This window comes from Esox lucius, chromosome 7 (assembly GCF_011004845.1).
Source record: "Esox lucius isolate fEsoLuc1 chromosome 7, fEsoLuc1.pri, whole genome shotgun sequence".
Lineage (NCBI taxonomy): Eukaryota > Metazoa > Chordata > Actinopteri > Esociformes > Esocidae > Esox > Esox lucius.
Window position 1 is genome coordinate 29544707 of NC_047575.1, and position 18658 is coordinate 29563364.

Genomic DNA, 18658 nt, shown 5'->3' on the forward strand with positions numbered 1-18658 from the left:
ACTGTAATTAAGATCTGTTTGTAGTGAAAGTCTACAGATGGGACACTCAGTACTATGTTGGCCACCTCAACATAATTAAAACTGTGGGATCACCTGGGCAAGAATTTTGCATCAGCAGTTGTCACAAACTCCCTAATAGGGTGAGAACCTAGTAAGTAACCTAGAGGGGAACCAGACTCTGAGGGGTGGCCAGTCCTCTTCTGGCTGTGTCGGGTGAAGACTATAAGAGTACCTTAGGTACCTCTGTTTTAAACCCATATCAATATTTTTACTTGTTTAGGTGACCAGCAAGTCTATAAATATGGATTGGCTGTGTTCAGAGTCTTGTGACAGACAGAATCCAGGTCAGCCGGACAACCACAGAGACGACCAGGCCAGATAGTCATGAGGCTTAGTCCAAAGGTTCAAGGTCCTCCTATGGTTCAACAGGACACTAGACAAAATAGAGGCAGGCCAGGCTCCATGGGGCTGCAAAGCCAGGCATTGCCCCTCCATATAGAATCTGTGCCCCCCCATATAGAATCTGTGACCCCCTAGTTTTGTTTCCTCATAAACACTGCAAGTGGTATAGGAATTAGGTATGCCCCATTTATATATAAACTGTCATTTCATCCTGGAGCTGGGCCTGAATAGAGGGAGCATTCCTTTAATCCAAAAGGACACCCCAACATATTTTTCAGACTGATCCTGGTCCCCTGGCACAAACAGTAAAAAATGGGGACAGAGACAAGGGGGTTTGGACACTGTCCCTGTCTGAGCTGAGCCATAGGGTAGGATGAGCATCTGTCGCTATCAGATAAGGGTGGACAATATGTTTTCTCTGCCCCTGCCTTTAAATGTCATTCATTCATTCATTTAGCAGATGGTATTTTTGCCTTAGTAGTATGTGGAACTTAGCAGATGCTGTTTTTGTCCTAGTAGTATGTGGAACTAAGCAACAGCCTTGACAATTATAGTAAAGCTTTGGATTGGAACTGTCCTTAATATGACACCACAGTTTAAACCTGTTAATATAAAAATGGCCCTAGCACATACTCTAAAGAAAAAGAACAATCCAAACGATTTGTAATTGTGAACCTTGCCATTGAAAGCAGGAAGATCAGCTAGATGTTTTGTCCTCCAATAGTCTAAACAACTGCTGGTAAAATAAAATGTTGTACAAATTACCCAGCAACTTGTATTGGGTGTCAACCAACTAATAAAGACAATGGCCCTTGTTCATGAAACGTGTGTACGATTTAATTTCATCTTGAAATTATTGTATGTTTCATTACACGGACAGAGCTGGTATTTATCAATATTATCTTTGTCGTGTCTTTATGATCAAACTCATGTTTGGTCGGAGACCATGTAAACCAACAAACGAATGTAAAACATTTTTATAATCAGATTCGCAGTAACTCCATCATTAACACAAAAAACAACAACCATAACAACCTCAGTAACAACAACCACTATTAGAATAATAATAGGTAATACAACGTAATATGAAAAGGAATGTAGCACATACAAACAAATATACATGGTTGTAGTGGTCTCAGATTGACCTGTGACCTGAACACATAACTGTCAAAATGATGTGCACAAATGTATACCAATCCATGCACAAAACGTGATCCACAAAAGCACACTCGACAATTCTAACACAAAAGTGGTAACTGACAAATCTGGCTGCATTTATGCAAATGCTATTTTAGAAATATGAGTCAGGTAGAGTTTGTTTGTGGATAGTAACTTACATTGTGCATTTTTTCCAACTACGCATTTGTGAGTAACATTTTCGTAAATGACACTGAAGAGGATTGTCTCTCCTCATGCTTGGATCTGAGATCTTTTCTGGGTAGGTTTCATTAATTACGGCCCATGTGAGTTATGTGGAAGAAATTTCAACAATGCCAATACTTCAGTCCGCTCTGTAAGTAAGTTATAATCCTTCCGGCTCCATAAACAGGAAAAAAAATCCCAATTGGGAAGCAACTAAAAACATCTCACATTGGCACCGAGACTCTTGTGCTATCACAAGCAACAGTAGTTGTTTGATAGAGAGCGCCTTGTTAGTTTCACAGTTGTTCACACATGAGTTTCGCACATGAGTTTCGCCTTATGGCACAGCGGGAGTAACTCATTTGTGTGTATGGAACTTTTTATTTACATTTTATGTTAACGATACTTAAATGAAATTGTGTTCTGTGAAACTAACAGTGTAAAAACCCTCTTTGTACTTTGGTACAGTAGGCATATCATTACACACAGACCAGATTTCAAGGTTGATGACCAACTGGAACTAATCTTTCAATCAAAATAATTTACTTTACAAGACTACCTAATATAGACTTCGCTTTTATATGTCTTGATGTGGCGAAAGTTTGGTTAAGTAGAATACTCCAACTTATTTGCAGTTCTGCAGAATATATAATAGGAGCATTTTTTGTTCAGGAGCCCCTTTGCGAGAATAACAATCAATGTTTGTCACCCTTAATTTTCTACAGAGGAACAAGACAGGTGTTCACTTTTGCCACATAACAACGTTCCTTTTTACAGCAAAAGCCTAGGAGCAGGTAACTCATGGACAGATCAACAGGGTTGTTTACCTTGTAGACTACTGTCGGTGATTAGAAGCTGCAACATTGTTTACTGACCCAAGGTTCTTTACCACTACATTATCCTGTGGGTTACAGTAATATATAGATGTGGGGATGCCATTGTTTCGTTTGTTTTTGCATGCGTTGTAATCAAACATGCAATTTCCAGGTGTGAAAAAAGTTATTGCCCACCTGTTCAATTCAACTTAGTGATAGGAATTATTAGGGTAAGGTGTTTTGAATACCTTTTGTAAAAAAGAATCAGGCCTAAATTGTCCCAGATTTGCCCTGTATAAATCTAACTAACTTTGGCCCTTGACATTAGATTGAAGTTGTCTGCCCAGGGATTCCAAAACCACATCATGCAATGATTAATATACATTACTGAATGCCCTGTTATGTCTGCCAAAAACCAAACTTTGCATTCCATAATAAGAACCTTGTGTCAATGGTCACGCATGGTGGTGGCAGTGTCATGGTTTGGGGATGCATCAAGATCTGGTCAAGTTCCCATCATTGAAGGAACCATGAATTTTGCTTTGTATCAGAGAATTGTACAGGAGAATGTAAAGCTGGATTATGAAGCCAGCTGGGTCATGCAGCAAGACAATGGTCTGAAACATCAGCAATCCAACATAATTAAACAAATTGGAAGAGTATAGACAAAATCTAGACCTAATAACATTTAGTCAAAATATAAAATTAGTTGAAAGCAAACCTATAATTTTGGAGAATGCTTTTGATAATCCTGCTGGGAAAAATTAATGCCATTGGAAGGTTTTTCCTCCCCTCAAGTACTTCACATTATCTAGAATGTCTCAATAATCATATTGAAGTAATTTTATAAATAACTGGACTCCGTCAACAATCCATTCATTTGGGATTTTACAACACAGGATAGGTAGAAAGACATTTACTCTTCAAATCCAAGATGGAGAGAGGACTGGCTGTAGACACATTTTAAACATATGGTGTATCTTGATGTTTTGGAAAAACAAAGAGGTCCTCTCAACTGTAGTATGGCACAGTGAATTGATGAAGACAACACATTTAGAGAAAATTCGATACATGCTAAATGATCCACTCTTCCTCTATTTTGAACATTAAACACATGAAGCATATGTTTATAATAGTGCCTTCAGTGACCTCATCTTGTGTGTAGTTGGGTGCTTTGGACTAATCTGAATTCGTATTGACCCCAACAGTGATTCAAAAGGGATCCAGTTGCTGACAATTTGGGGAACAACCTCCATTAGAAAATGTGGACACAGTTTCAGTGAAGGCAGGCAGAAGTGAGAGGGAATATTCTATTGTGTTGCATTCTCCACCTCAATCATTGTAGTTAATAGACATTTGCAGACCAGGACTAAATCAAAGACTAAATTGAATGGTGAACAAATGAATGGGCTATCTGTTAGCCTGCCACAATAATGTTTTGGGAGACAGGATATGGACATGCTACACTGTGGAAAATGCATAGGCCTCACAATAAATTTACCTGAAATAAATATATATTTTGTCCGTTTGCAGCTTCTGTAGCAGTATAATGACTAACTGTCTCAGTTTTTGCATTTCTCTTGTTCAATCTAACATACCAAAACCAAACTGCATTATTGTTTTTAAAAAGTTGGCAGTTACGCTGCTCAATTTGGTTTCTCCTGAAAGTTACTCTAATTGTGTTTGAAACTATTGTCTTTCATCTTCCTCAGGCTGGTGTCCTCAATCCACGCCATCATGGCCACCACGGCGGGAGTCATCGTAGTGTCTGCGTGCAGCGGGAATGTCATGACTGACAGGTAGGACAAACACTCACAGATGGGGTGACCACACCTTGGCACAGATGGGCCAATCACTACAGCCGAATAACTCCTTTGAAGCAAGCCCAACATTTGGAGTTTGATTCAACTGGCCAGCCCACCTCTGTGGACTCTAGTCCCAGAGGGAGAGCTGCACTGTAACCCGTGCCATCCCTATGCCTAGTCACTACGGCAGCCTGATTAGTCAGTCCAGTAACCAGGATACTGTGTGAGGTTAGCCTAGCATTAGTTATGTACATCTCTGCTTTAACAACAGTTCAGTGAAGATGAGGGTTGTCAGACTATTTAGGTAAATGAATTGTGATTATTTGCATGAAATTATATACTAAAATCTTGCCCTGAAGAAAGGTTATTGTGTTTAAATAGTAGGGATGCAGCGGTACACTGGACCCATGGTTGAGTATGCATCGCGGTTTGTGGGTCACGGTAACGGTACGGTTTCAGTATGAATAACACAGTGTTTTCACTCGAGTAGCTGAAAGTGGCAAAGCAATGCTTACAGACTGTACTTTGTTTACAGTCTTCTTACCCTCGTCGGCGTATTGAACGCTGAATCCAAAATGTTCCAACGCAGCGGATTTGAAAGACAGCAATGCCTCTTCAAATTTGCTTCTCTCTGTCTCGCTAGCGCTCGGCATTGGCACGTTGGAGCTGAGAGAATAATTTGTTTTTAGTTTCCCCTCTCTTCATGGGGCGCCTTTAGGGAGGTTTCCTACTGAGATGTTATTGCAAATCGTCCATTGGTTGTTTAAGGGGAAGGGGTGTTGTGGTTACTGCGATTGCCACATTTTGTGAACGTTACCTGTTCACAAGCTAGTTCTGTGGATCTGAATCTACAACGTGCGTGCAGTCAGCAGCGCAATAAGCATGTTTTAGAAAGTATAGGAAAATGACAGGCACACCGTACCTCCACAATACACATGTGCGTATTGAACCGTAGGGGACGTAGCTAACAGTTCAATAAACATACCTTGTACCATTGCATCCTTATTAAATAGCAGTGCATTACATGACACTACGCTTTTATTTTAAGAGAAAAGCTAAATTACCCTTATAACACAAAATCAGCAGTATTTGGCCCATACGTGACAGACACAAGTGACTGTAACATGCAGCTCTTGATGCTCCCAGTGTTTTAGTAGGTGTACTTCCTCTTATCAATGTCAATAGGAAATAAGAAACCAGGCAAGCCTAGTTCAGCAGGACCACAATAGAACGTTTTGCCCTCTTGAGTTTCGAACCCAGTTTGCCCACGTGAAAGGCTGCGTCCCTAACCACTTCACCACAGAGCTCTAGGTGTGACAAGAGTATAGCCTCTTGTGTCTATGAACAAATCCTCTTTTGCCACTGGCTGTTTTAACAGCTAATTGGCCATTCGTGAATGACATTCATACAGTTAAACTGACTAACGTTTCTTACTACGTTTACCTCCACCACAAATATGGAGTCTATGAACTGTTAGCTTTTACCACTGGCCGTTTGAAAAGCTTATTAGCCAGTAACAGGCTTTACCAGTATCTACTAACTTACTGGAATAGTCCTAGGAATTGAAACCGTAAACTGTAGTCACTGGAGGTTTTAGCCAACAAAGTTTTCGTCTATATGGAATAATTCATAACTCTGGTACTATAACTCACAGGTCTGCTTCTCTAACCACTATGCTATTTAACAAGAGTCAGTCAGTCAGTGGGGCCAGCTCAGGAAGACAGGTGACTGACCACTCTGCTGTGGACTACTTGAACTCACTAATAATCAGGACCCTGGGTGTGTTCACTAGTCCTAGAAACACATCAAATTATACAACTGACTGCAGCTTGTTAACGAGCCCCACGGGTTTCCTACCCTCTCAGGTACTGGCTGGCCACCTACTTTGTCCTCTGGTACGGCGTGCCCTACATGACTCACTCACTCAGTAAGAGACATTCGCTCTTCTTAGCCGGCTTTGCTTACACGGTCCAGCAAAAAAAACTGCCTCTAAGCATTCCAAGAACCAAGAATTTCCAAGATGCTCTTCCTCTCTAACATAAATCCCTTTTCACACATTTATCGATACTGTGGGATATAGAAACAATATTACCAATTTTCCCTAGCCCTATCCTTACCCTAAATAACGTAAAAAGTTGAAAAACAAACCCCAAAACCACTCTGTGAAAGACTGCACAGGCAAATAGTGCAACGATTTAAGAATAACATTTCTCAACATAAAATTGCAGAGTTTGGAGATCTCATCATCTACGGTACATAATATTGAAAGATTCCAAGAATCCAGAGAAATCTCTGTATGCAAGGGACAAGGCCGAAAACCAATATTGGATACAATTCTGTATTGGAAATCACTACATGAGCTCAGGAACAATTGTCTATGAACACAGTGTCGCTGCAACCACAAATGCAAGTTAACTCTACCATGCCAAGAAGAAACCAGATATAAACAAGATCCAGAACCGCCACCCCCTCTCTGGGCCCAAGCTTATTTAAGAAGAACTGATGTGAGGTGGAAAACTGTCCTGTGGTCTGACTGATCAACATTTTTAATTGATTCCATGGACGCTGTGTCCTCTGGACTAATAATGAGGCCTGCCTGCAGTACAGACCTGTCACCTATTGAAAATATTTGGCGCATTATTAAACGAAAAATACAACAAAGGAGACCGAGAACTGTTGAGTAGCTGAAATCCTATATCAAGCAAGAATTAGAAAACATTTCACTTTCAAAACTACAGCATTTGTGGTGATGGGTTGTTCGCGAATGATTTATTATTTTTGAACAAATCATCTTGGTGAAGCGTGATTCCTGATTAATCTCAGTAGGATCTTCGAATCTGATTCACCTGAAGGAACAATGAAGGAAATTGACGGTGATCCATGGCTCTTTCGGATCTCTGAATCTCGTTCACCAAAAGGACGATCGAAATAAATGATTATCCATGGATCTTCAAATCTCATTCACCAGAGGTAACGATGAATGATGATCGATGGATCTTTCAGCGCTTTGGTTCACCTGAAGGAACTATGGAAAGCTAACGGCTAATGAGAAAATAAGTCTTTCAGTTTTTCTGATCTCTGAGTATGTCATTTATTATCATCCTTAACATTCCAAAGTAAGAAACATTAGCTACAGTAAATATTTGTTAATCAGCTGTCAGATTATTGTTATTGTCACATTCTGGCACATCAGCCAGCCGTGAATCCGATGCCTTCTCCCTCTCTTCATCATGGACACCTGTTTTTCTTTAGAATTTTGCCCGCACCAGTTTTCCCTGATCCCAGACCCTATTTAAGTTCCTGCTTCCCCATTGTATCCTGTCGGTCTTTGTTTTGGTTAGATCCTAATGTCACAGTTTTGTTTTGGTTCCGTGTTTTACTTTGTTTCTGTCCTAGTCCTTTTATCAAGTATTCTGTTTGGTTCCTGTCCGTTTTGTTTCATTTATTAAATGTCCTCCATTCTCCCTGCGCTTGTGTTTTGCCTCCTTCCAACATGTGACAGTTATGTGCATGTCTGTTGGTAAGACTGTAAACTGATCAGATTTATAAAGAATATTTTTCTCATGGTCCTTCTCGTTCTGCAAAATAATCTTTTGGATCACCGGAAGGACCGACAATGACTAAGGAGAAGATGCCATTTGTCTTTTGGATCTCAGAGTCACTCATCTGTTATTATCAGCCTTAGTATACAGAATTAATACAAAAAAGGTATTTGGTCCATTATCATCTGTTAAAAACAGAGGGGGCTGAATCAAATGAACAAAATGATTAAAATGTTAGTGTTACATTTAGTTAGTTCTATATTTCTCCACAACAAAAATGTTGAGGCATTTACATGCATTACAATTTCCATTAACATTTACAGTATCAGTCAAAAGTCTCTCGACCAGCTTCATGATTCCCTGGAATGCTTTTCCAACAGTCTTGAAAATGTTATTATTATTATAACCCTTTAGTTTTGCATGTTTGTATTTGTTTTCTAACTACTGCCTATAGTTGTTTTAATTAAGGCATTGTAAAAGGATAAAAATGCACTGAATTTATTTTAAACACCTGCATTTATTTCTGGAATTCATGTATTTTCTCTATCCGATTGATTAAAGTAGTAATCGACAGATTAATGGATTATCAATATAGTTGTTAGTTGCAGCGCTACTTCATATTCCATAACCTTGTCCTACTACCTGGTTGATGCTAATAGTGTAATGCGGTCAGATGGCCATCTGCTCAGTCAGACAGTAGTAGGCTGCTGTGGGTTAGTTTAGCGTAGCTTAGCATCCTTATCCCTGTGTTTCCAGCTTGGTCCGGCTAGCACTGCTTGACTAATACTAACAATACTGCTAATGCTAATAGTCAGTCTAATCCAGCCAGTCATTTGCCAGGCCTGGGCCACCTCCAACCCTGTCCCAGCCTCACTCAGTGCAATGCCATGGCTACCTTCTGACCTGACCCAGCATCAGTGCTCTGCTAATCCCCCCAGGGCTTAATACCCCCACAGAGCAGTGCAGAGCAGGAGTGCGTGAGTCACCTCCCACCAAACAGTCTGAAACATTGCAACAGTAGTGCACATGGGCATGCTTAAAAAACTCTGCTTCTTCTCCACCTTTTTTAAACGAGGAGCCTATTAGTTTTCATGAAAGATCTTCTGTCCTGTCCTTAGTCTCTGTTGCAGACATGCATATATTTTGAGAATTAAATTGTGATTCACAAAACCCTGAGAATTGCACATTGTAGAGAACCATGAGAACAGTAGTACTTAGAACTACAATAATCGCAATACATATAGAACCTTGAGAATAGCAATACATATAGAACCTTGAGAATAGCAATACATATAGAACCCTTAGAATAGCAATACATATAGAAACCTGAGAATAGCAATATTAGCAAACAATAAAATACATTAAAAAAGTATTACAAAAAGATATATACCCATGTGCACACACACACACACACACACACACACACATATATACACACACACAGACTCTGAGTGTAACTGACAGTGGGGAACCCTGTCATTCTGGGTGGGATCTGGGGGTTAGTGACAACAAATACTCTGCTTTTATCTACTGAATTGGTCAGGTCTGTTTGTTGCCAGTCTCTCCCTATACATTCCCACATTTAACCAAACATAATGTTATGAAGAAATTAAAATCACAAAAACTAAAAATCACAAAATAATAATACACACACACACACACACACATGTGTGTGTGTGTGTTGGTTTCAAGCTATGACTGTCCATGGTGCTTAAAAAATTGCTAATTTAAGCTGCTTAAGTTACTTAATTGAAACAATGTTTAGATGCCTTCATTCCGACAATATCCACTATAAACTATAATACAACTTTAAATAAGCATGGTCTCATAAAGACCTGTAGCCGAGGGACCTGCAACCAGTTTGACCTGCCCCTGCATGGACTTACCAAGTGAGAGAAATAGCTAGCTTTACTTTCCAAAAATGCTAACGCATGCATCTTGGCCTAAGTACACCTTGTCTTTTGAGCCATCATAGATGTCTGGTGATCTTGAAATACATTGTGAAGGTCAGAGGTGACATGCTTGGTTCTTTCCTAACATAAAACCAGAAAATGAACTAGGCAAGCCTAGTTCAGCTGGTCCCGCAATTAAAAGTGATGTGTTATCACCCTCACTGGATTCAAACTTGGGTCTCCCACGTGAATGGGTGTGTATTTAACCACTACACCACAATGTTATATGTTTGCCCAGTGTCGGTATAGATCATTTGGCCAAGTTTGAAACATTTCTTAAGTTTACCTCCTGCACAAATCTCTGAACTGTATGGCTTTTACCATTGGCCGTTTTAACTACTTATTAGCCAGTAATAGACTTACTAGTGTCCAACTTACTACTTGGAATAGTCATAAGATTTGAGCAATTTCTAGCAAGACTGAATATGAACTTAACACAGCCAAAGCTATTTCATGGCACAAAACGTTCGCTTTTCTTTCATTCATGAAATTACATTGTTATTGTATCAATCAATATAGGGGACGATAACTGACTTTTTCATCAATTGAAAAGACAAGAGAATCGTGGAAACCCATACTCTTTTACTGCCCAAGTGTTTTTTACACATGTGTGTGTGTGTGTGTTGGTTTCAAGCTATGACTGTCCATGGTGCTTAAAAAATTGCTAATTTAAGCTGCTTAAGTTACTTAATTGAAACAATGTTTAGATGCCTTCATTCCGACAATATCCACTATAAACTATAATACAACTTTAAATAAGCATGGTCTCATAAAGACCTGTAGCCGAGGGACCTGCAACCAGTTTGACCTGCCCCTGCATGGACTTACCAAGTGAGAGAAATAGCTAGCTTTACTTTCCAAAAATGCTAACGCATGCATCTTGGCCTAAGTACACCTTGTCTTTTGAGCCATCATAGATGTCTGGTGATCTTGAAATACATTGTGAAGGTCAGAGGTGACATGCTTGGTTCTTTCCTAACATAAAACCAGAAAATGAACTAGGCAAGCCTAGTTCAGCTGGTCCCGCAATTAAAAGTGATGTGTTATCACCCTCACTGGATTCAAACTTGGGTCTCCCACGTGAATGGGTGTGTATTTAACCACTACACCACAATGTTATATGTTTGCCCAGTGTCGGTATAGATCATTTGGCCAAGTTTGAAACATTTCTTAAGTTTACCTCCTGCACAAATCTCTGAACTGTATGGCTTTTACCATTGGCCGTTTTAACTACTTATTAGCCAGTAATAGACTTACTAGTGTCCAACTTACTACTTGGAATAGTCATAAGATTTGAGCAATTTCTAGCAAGACTGAATATGAACTTAACACAGCCAAAGCTATTTCATGGCACAAAACGTTCGCTTTTCTTTCATTCATGAAATTACATTGTTATTGTATCAATCAATATAGGGGACGATAACTGACTTTTTCATCAATTGAAAAGACAAGAGAATCGTGGAAACCCATACTCTTTTACTGCCCAAGTGTTTTTTATCTAGCTTATATTACCCCAAAAATCATGCACGGATGCGTACTTCGAAAATCCACCAGAAATAGTCGCAATATAAACAGTTTTCTTTTTGGCTTACTATAACATAGCTACTGAAGGTTGTAGCCAGAAAAGTTTTTAATGTATCCGGAAACAAATCCTAATGCATAATTTTTTGAAGGTAACGAGATTCGAGCGCGGGACCTATTGGTTGCAGGTGCGCTTCTCTAACCACTACACTATTTAACAAGGGTCAGTCAGTCAGTCGCTCGCTGGCTCACTCTTCTTAGCCAGCTCCGCATAATCAGTCCAGGCAAAAAAGGAGGTTATTAGTGCACATTTGGAACTCAAACCTTGAGTCATACTAAATCACATTCACACAGAGCTGACCTGGGGCCAGTTCATGAAGACAGGTGACTGACCACTCTGCTGTGGACTTCTTGAACTCACAAATAATCAGGTCCCTGGGTTTGTTCACCAATCCGTTCTGAAACGCTGACTGCAACTTGTTAACGAGTCCCACGGGTTTCCTCCCCTCTCAGGTACTGGCTGGCCACCTACTTTGTCATCTGGTACGGCGTGCCCTACATGACGTACGACATCTACGCTATGTACCTCAGCCATTACTACCGCTTCCGGGTCAAGGGTCATGAGGAGTACAAGGAGCACTCGCTGACCACGGTCAACTCGTTCATCCGCCGCGAGTTCCTGCTGGTGCTCCACCATATCGCCCTGCTCACCATCTTACTACCTGTCACCCTGGTCAGTACGCACATGCATGCACGCACGCACGCACGCCTTTCCTGTCCCTGTCCGTCAGTCCTGTTGCTTGTCACTGATGAGAGAAGGGAGAGTGGTGGGTCTCATGGCCCTGCTGACCAGTCTGCTGCCTGACGCTGATAAGAGAATGGAGGAGTAGGACAAGGGAGGAGATTGATGAATGGGACAGTCAGAAAAGGGGAGACTAGCAGATGTGAATTCCATTGTCTTTGGTCTCCTCGTCCACTCCAGTTTCAGTGAAGAACCGGGACTGGTATCTGCATGACGACAGATGAGTGTGTAGTGATGAGGGGAACACACTTGGCTGGCATTAGCCTCCATTTCATTTAGCCAGAAGGTGAGGTTTGCTAGAAACCTGGCCCCTTTGTTTGGTTGTCAGTAGTGATGTGAGATCACCTTACCCCTACCCTCCATTATTCAGGCTCCAGCTGCTCTCCTTGCTGCTTTGTTCCCCTCCCACGCACACACACACACACACACACACACACACACACACACACACACACACACACACACACACACACACACACACAGACAGACAGGGCCAGTCCAGCCAGCAGGTACAGAGAGTAGGTAGCTGTGTCTAGGTAGGTTAGAGTTACATAGAAGTAGTGTGTGCTGCAGGTCACTCTTCCATTGGCCAGATTGCAGGTCTGTGCCTCACACCCACACGCTACTGGCTTAGCATCATCTCACACACACACACACACACACCTATTGTTCCCTCCAGGATTCTGCAATCACATAATCCAATGCAAAATAAATTGCATGTTTTGAGTGAGCTCTCAGTTTCTATCCATCACTGCACTTTACCGCCTTAAAAGGGTCCAATCAGTTAAAGGTCAGCAGTTGATGACTGTTGCCACGGAAACTTCACTAATCCAACCCCATCTGATATAACAGTAAACATGAATCCGTCTAGTTAAAAAAAGAAATCACGGCTAGTTCATAGCTAATGTTTTATACGAAAGTGGGGATGTTCTTTTAGATATCTTGTAAATATAGGTCCTGCTTAAAATCTTTCTACAACTGAGTACACATAACACTGGATTGCTTTGTATGAAATGTACATTATTAACCACAAAAAACAGAGCAAATAGTATCACAAAATCTTAAATTCTACACCATTTGAAACTTTCAGGTAAGCCTCTGCAAATTGAACCCTTTTTTAAGCATTTTCATGTCTGGTGAAACCAACGAGGTCATGACTGATTCTCCCAGGTAATAACCGGCCCTCATGTCTGGTCACGGACCACAATACGATCAAGTCATGGAGGGACAGACCCCTCTCTGTTTGGCATCCCCAATCTTATGTTAACTCATGTACTTATAGTGATCCTTTGGTTAATCTTACATCTGGGCTCTTGGCCTAAGTCTGACTAGTTTTAATTGGGCAACCCTTTGCAACCAAATGTGAAAGTGGTTGTTATTGGACCGTGTCCGTCCAGGTACTTCCTGTTCCCTTGGCCGTGTTCCCGTTCTGACTCCTGGGTTGTTGTTTTTTTTAGGAACAAGGTCATTCTACGGTTCTGAAGGTGTGTTTAAGTGTGTGTGCCAGCATGTGTGTATGATCCCGTTTCAGACTGTAGTAACTTTGTCCTCTCCCTCACTGTGCTTATTCAGTTCTTCAGGAGGGACCAGGGCGATTACTTCATTGGCTGCCTGTTCCTCACAGAGTTCAGCACCCCCTTCGTCTCCTTAGGGAAGATCCTCATCCAGGTAAAACACGTACAAACACACCAACATACACACTTCTCTAACAGTGTATCCATGATGTACAGACTAGGTTCACTCTCCTGGTATGTATCAGTAACAGGCAGTGAGTGGTCTGGGGCCTGCGCCTCACTTGCTCTGTTCAGTAGAGCCGCTACACTCTGCTCTCGGTCTCTACTCAGCGCCCTCTGGTGGACTGGTCAGGCCCTTCATGAGACCATTATGGCACTTTTTCCACCGCATGGTACCAGCTCGACTCGGCTCTACGTGCCTCTCCTCTGTTGGTTTTCCACTGCAGATAGTCCCCTGTGCCCGCCCATAGTGACATCCCAGGAAAACTGCCGTGACGCCACCTCCAACGCAACACACGATAATGGAGATGTTGTACACCTGATTCCGGCAAAAAGCCGGCATTTACCAACTAACATGAACCCTGCAGTGAACAGAAAAATCTATTGAACTCCATCAATTTTATTTTAAATTGATGAGCTTTGAACGTAAAGTGGCAAATCAAAAATAAACTAAATCTGGATAACATGGTCACAAACCCTGTTTGAAAAAGAGTGAACAAGTAGAATAGAATTATTGCCCTGCAGTATAAAAGATGACCTAACTGCAATGTTCTGTTTGATTTAAGTGTATACACTTAACAACTCAACACCAACACATTTAAAACAACCTACATAACCCCTCCATCCCGATTAACAGGTATAAGTAATTGCTTTATTAATTGCCAGCTATAATACCATACTGACTGACTCAAGAGTAGCCTACTGTACACAAGGCAGCGTTTATACTAGTAGTAGCGAGGAAGCAGGGTGAGCAGTAACTTTGGTCTTAATACATTGCAGACTGCAAAAATTGTTAGAAAGCTTGGTAGACTGCTTCTGTTTGGCTTGACATTACTACTTAGACCAGTGCAATGAATACCAGTTAGCCTAGAAAAACCCAGAGGGGAAAAAACGAGGTATTTTTGTAGGCTACAAAAACAGTGTGTCTTTGTGGGTCTCATGGGGATAACGAGTTGATTTCAACGCCAGTGCATATGTCCAAACCGAGAGGAGTGTTGGGAAAATACGATTGTTTAAATTACGAGTCTGGTCCTATACACTGACACTGAAATTAACCCATTTCAATGCAAGGATTCCTGGGACAGACCCGCAAAGAGGCGCAGTTCTTGTCTCATAAAACCACTCTGACACTGGACATCTAACAGCAGAACAGCTTGTTTTGCTTTGCTGCACGCTTTGAGTCACTCTTGTCCAATCAGAAGTCTTCGATGTTTTCACGTCACCTTTTGGTATGGCCTCAGCTCGCTTGGAACCTCAACAGAGCAGGTACTAAAAAAAAATATATCTGGTACCAGGTACTATCCCAACTTTGGGCCAGTGGAAAAGCACAATAGGCGAGGCGTGTAGCCGAGTCGAGGCGGTACCATGCAGTGGAAAAGAGCCATTAGATTGCCTCCTTCCCTCCCTGAAATGGTGGATAAGCTAATGGCAGTCACTGATGTTCCATGGGGCGTGGCTGCCATTGATCCTTTTCAGTGGTTACTTAACGGGAAGGAGGGAGGCCCAGTGATTCCTGTTCAGCTGATGCTCTGCTCACGTAGATCTCCGAATAACGCTCATGATGTTTTTCTGCCTCTGTCTCCCGACACCCTTTCCCCCACGTCTTGTTTGCTCCAGCTGGGTCTGCAGGACTGCTGGGTCCACAAGGCCAACGGAGGCATGGTGCTGCTCAGCTTCTTCCTGTGTCGAATTGCCCTGTTCCCCTACATGTACTGGGTGTATGGCCGTCACTATGGCATCCCCATCTACGGCGCGCCCTTCCACCTGGCGCTGTCCGTCAACCTGGGCAACCTGTGCATTCTGGCGCCGCAGGTCTACTGGTTTGTGCTGCTTTGCCGCAAGGGGTGGCGACTCTACCAGCGCCAGCGACGCTCCTCCACCGGCAGCCAGGACTCCTCCCCCCTGGCCCCGCCTACCTCCTCCTCCATCTCCTCTCTCACGGACAGCCAACCCAAGGGAGGAGACCATTAGACCCGGAGAGCCTCCCCGTCACCATGGCACTCTGTCAGTTCTCTGTGTCTGCGCTCGAGTCACAAAAACAAACTAGCATCGACTACTACTACTTCTACTACTACTACTACTACTACTACTACTACTACTACTATTACTACTGCAAAGGCACTACAGCTAATTTCCACAGTCTCCTCAAAACAACAACTACTACAATAGTTACTACTATGAATACACAAGTACTGCTACTGCTGGTCCAAACCCTGAACACCTGGCCCCCATCCCAGTCCCTGTTTCCCATTGCTTCAATACTACTGATCCACTCCACCCCCATGCTAGTCCAACCGCCACTGTTGATGATGATGATGATGATGATTCTGGGGTTGGTACCAGTCCTCCCCCACCTCTGCTTGGATTAGATGGACTGGATGGGGTCATGTTTGTAGTGCTATCTAAGATGGGTATGAAGAATAAAGAGAGGGAAGCTCCTGGCATTTTCCAAAATGTTGGGGCCGGGGGCTTCTCTCACAGGGTTTCTCGGAGGGGGGGGGGGGGGGGGGGGGGCTTGGTTGCGGGGCGCTTGGGATGTGCAGAAAAACACATTTACATTTCACACCAAGACACTTGATGTGAGCACTCCGTATTTGTTCATGTGACCTGTCCAGTTCTGTGACAGTCACCTGGTCATGCCCCCCCCCTCACTAGTATTTCTGCTGATTGGAAGACCTGTTACAGTATAGACAAATATGTCTGTAAAACTGGTTGATTTGTTCTATTTGTTGTTGATTATGATTTTATTTGTGTCATTTTCTGACCATTCCCATTTTCTGAAGCCTTTGTCCACCCAGCCCAGGCCCCATCTTTAGACTGGACTGTGATGGAGGAATACAAACCCAGTGGGACAAGGCTGGATGGTGGGACAAGGGGTGGAGGACTAGGGTGGGGTGTCCAAAAGCAACTGTGCAGTAGGTGTGGTGATGCCTCGGTCAAATTTGAAGGAGAGATTACATGAGAAATGCAACAAGCTCTTTGCACCAGCAATGCTACACAAAAACCCATTTAATGTGATTTGATTGTGGGACTCCCCCCCCCTCCCTTTACCCACCTTAGTCCAAACTCCATTGTCCCGTCTTCTCATTTGTTGTCTCTGTGGCTACCGCCGCCGGCCAATCCTGTCTTCCTGGTTTGTCTTTTACGGCCCAACAGAGTTCTGTGTGCGGCACTGCTGCCCTGCCATGTCCGTTTACAGTAAGTGTCTAAGCTCCACCCCTCAGTGTCACTCATGGCCCGTGGCATCACAAGCTCCACTACTCACCAGCAATGTGGGAGGAGCCTCTGTATATTATTCGCTCTGTCCTCCCTGCTTCAAGGGAGCATCTTAGCAAAAGCTTAGTCTGTATGTTTACACACACAGGACTTCACTGGGAGCGATGCAATGGCATTAGAAGGAACTGGATTGGTGGGTTAGTAACCGCTTTGGCTTGGTTGCCACAGTGACAGCTGAAGCTGCTTTTAATGAGGGCAGACATTACTGTCACTCAAGGTCAAGTTTGTGGTGTGGGGGGCTACTTGTTTTAGGTCAGTGCTGCCCTCCAGCAGAAGGAGTCTGGAGGGTGTCTCATTTAGGTCAATGCAGCCCTCTGGCATTAGCAGTCAGGGGAGGAAGTGGGGGTGGCCCACTGGGCACCCCTTTATGGTCACGTGGTGCCCACCAGGGACCGCCTGCGAGGCGCCAGTTAGAGCAATAAAATGGGTTGGGTTAAAAACAGCGAGGACAATGTAAAAGCCCATGTAGCAGAGATGAACATGATGTTTAGATATGAAAACAATGGGTGAAGTTCCCAGCATGACGCCGGAGCAGGATGACTACACAACTGCATGCGGCCCTGCTCCAACAATATACTCTGTTTTCAAACAGAACATTTTCCAGTAGAAGGATCGAGGCTTGGTGGTGGCAACACTCAATATATTCTATGTTCCCTCGTGTTTGCCAGTTGTGGGGATGACTTGAGTTTTCCCCCAACTTGGGTGGAAACAGCCCATCATACAATGCACAGTTTTTAGATATATTAAACATATTGGCCACAAAACCCATATGGCCTCGAGTACGTTCCCATAGTTTTATGGTGTCTTCGAAATAGTACTAGCCTTCAACTATGAGGGCAATAATTCTGTATAAATTAAATTATTTTAATGTGTAGATAATTATTACTAATTTACTGGTAAATTGAAGTGCTGGTGATTTTAGCCAGAGTGCCCATCCATGGCATTTGTTCATAGTGACAATGAGGAACGGATGCCTTTTTTTGGCATTAAGCGCTGCTAGCATGGAGCACCAATCATAGGGCTGTAAATACAGAATAATAACTAAGTATGTTTTTAGAGAATTCATTACCATGTGAACTCTAGTTTTTTATGATGACAACCTTGATGATAGCAAACATCTGTAGAGTCAGTTAGCACTTTGAAAGCATCTGAAGCCATCAAACTTCACTTGAGATTTACATTTATATCTCTCTCTCACACACACACACTCATCAGCGGATTATTATAGTTTTAACTCTGACCAGATTTAAGAAGGCTGCCCTTGGCCTATTGGAACCCTTTGAGAATGGAGGTGTGTTTGTGGCGGGGGGCTACATGTTTGCTTAAAACCTACCTTCACAGACTACATTTTAGTTTCAGTAAATCCTAACGATTTTAGGTAAACGTGTTGAAGTCTTAATAAGGCCCTAGTCAGGATGCGTTATATTTGGCACACCCAGCACTGTTGA

The 18658-nt window shown here is 42.5% G+C and overlaps 1 protein-coding gene across 1 annotated transcript in view; it reads left to right on the forward strand.

The window, feature by feature from the left end:
* The window catches only part of tlcd3a (TLC domain containing 3A), a 23613-nt gene extending 7188 nt beyond the window's left edge, over positions 1-16425 (forward strand). The window contains exons 2-5 of the mRNA XM_010864179.5: positions 4292-4378; positions 11913-12132; positions 13774-13869; positions 15552-16425. Of these exons, the coding sequence (XP_010862481.1) occupies positions 4292-4378; positions 11913-12132; positions 13774-13869; positions 15552-15905 (757 nt within the window). The 3' untranslated portion in view covers positions 15906-16425. The remainder of the gene's footprint in view (positions 1-4291; positions 4379-11912; positions 12133-13773; positions 13870-15551) is intronic.
* Positions 16426-18658: the final 2233 nt, after the last annotated feature.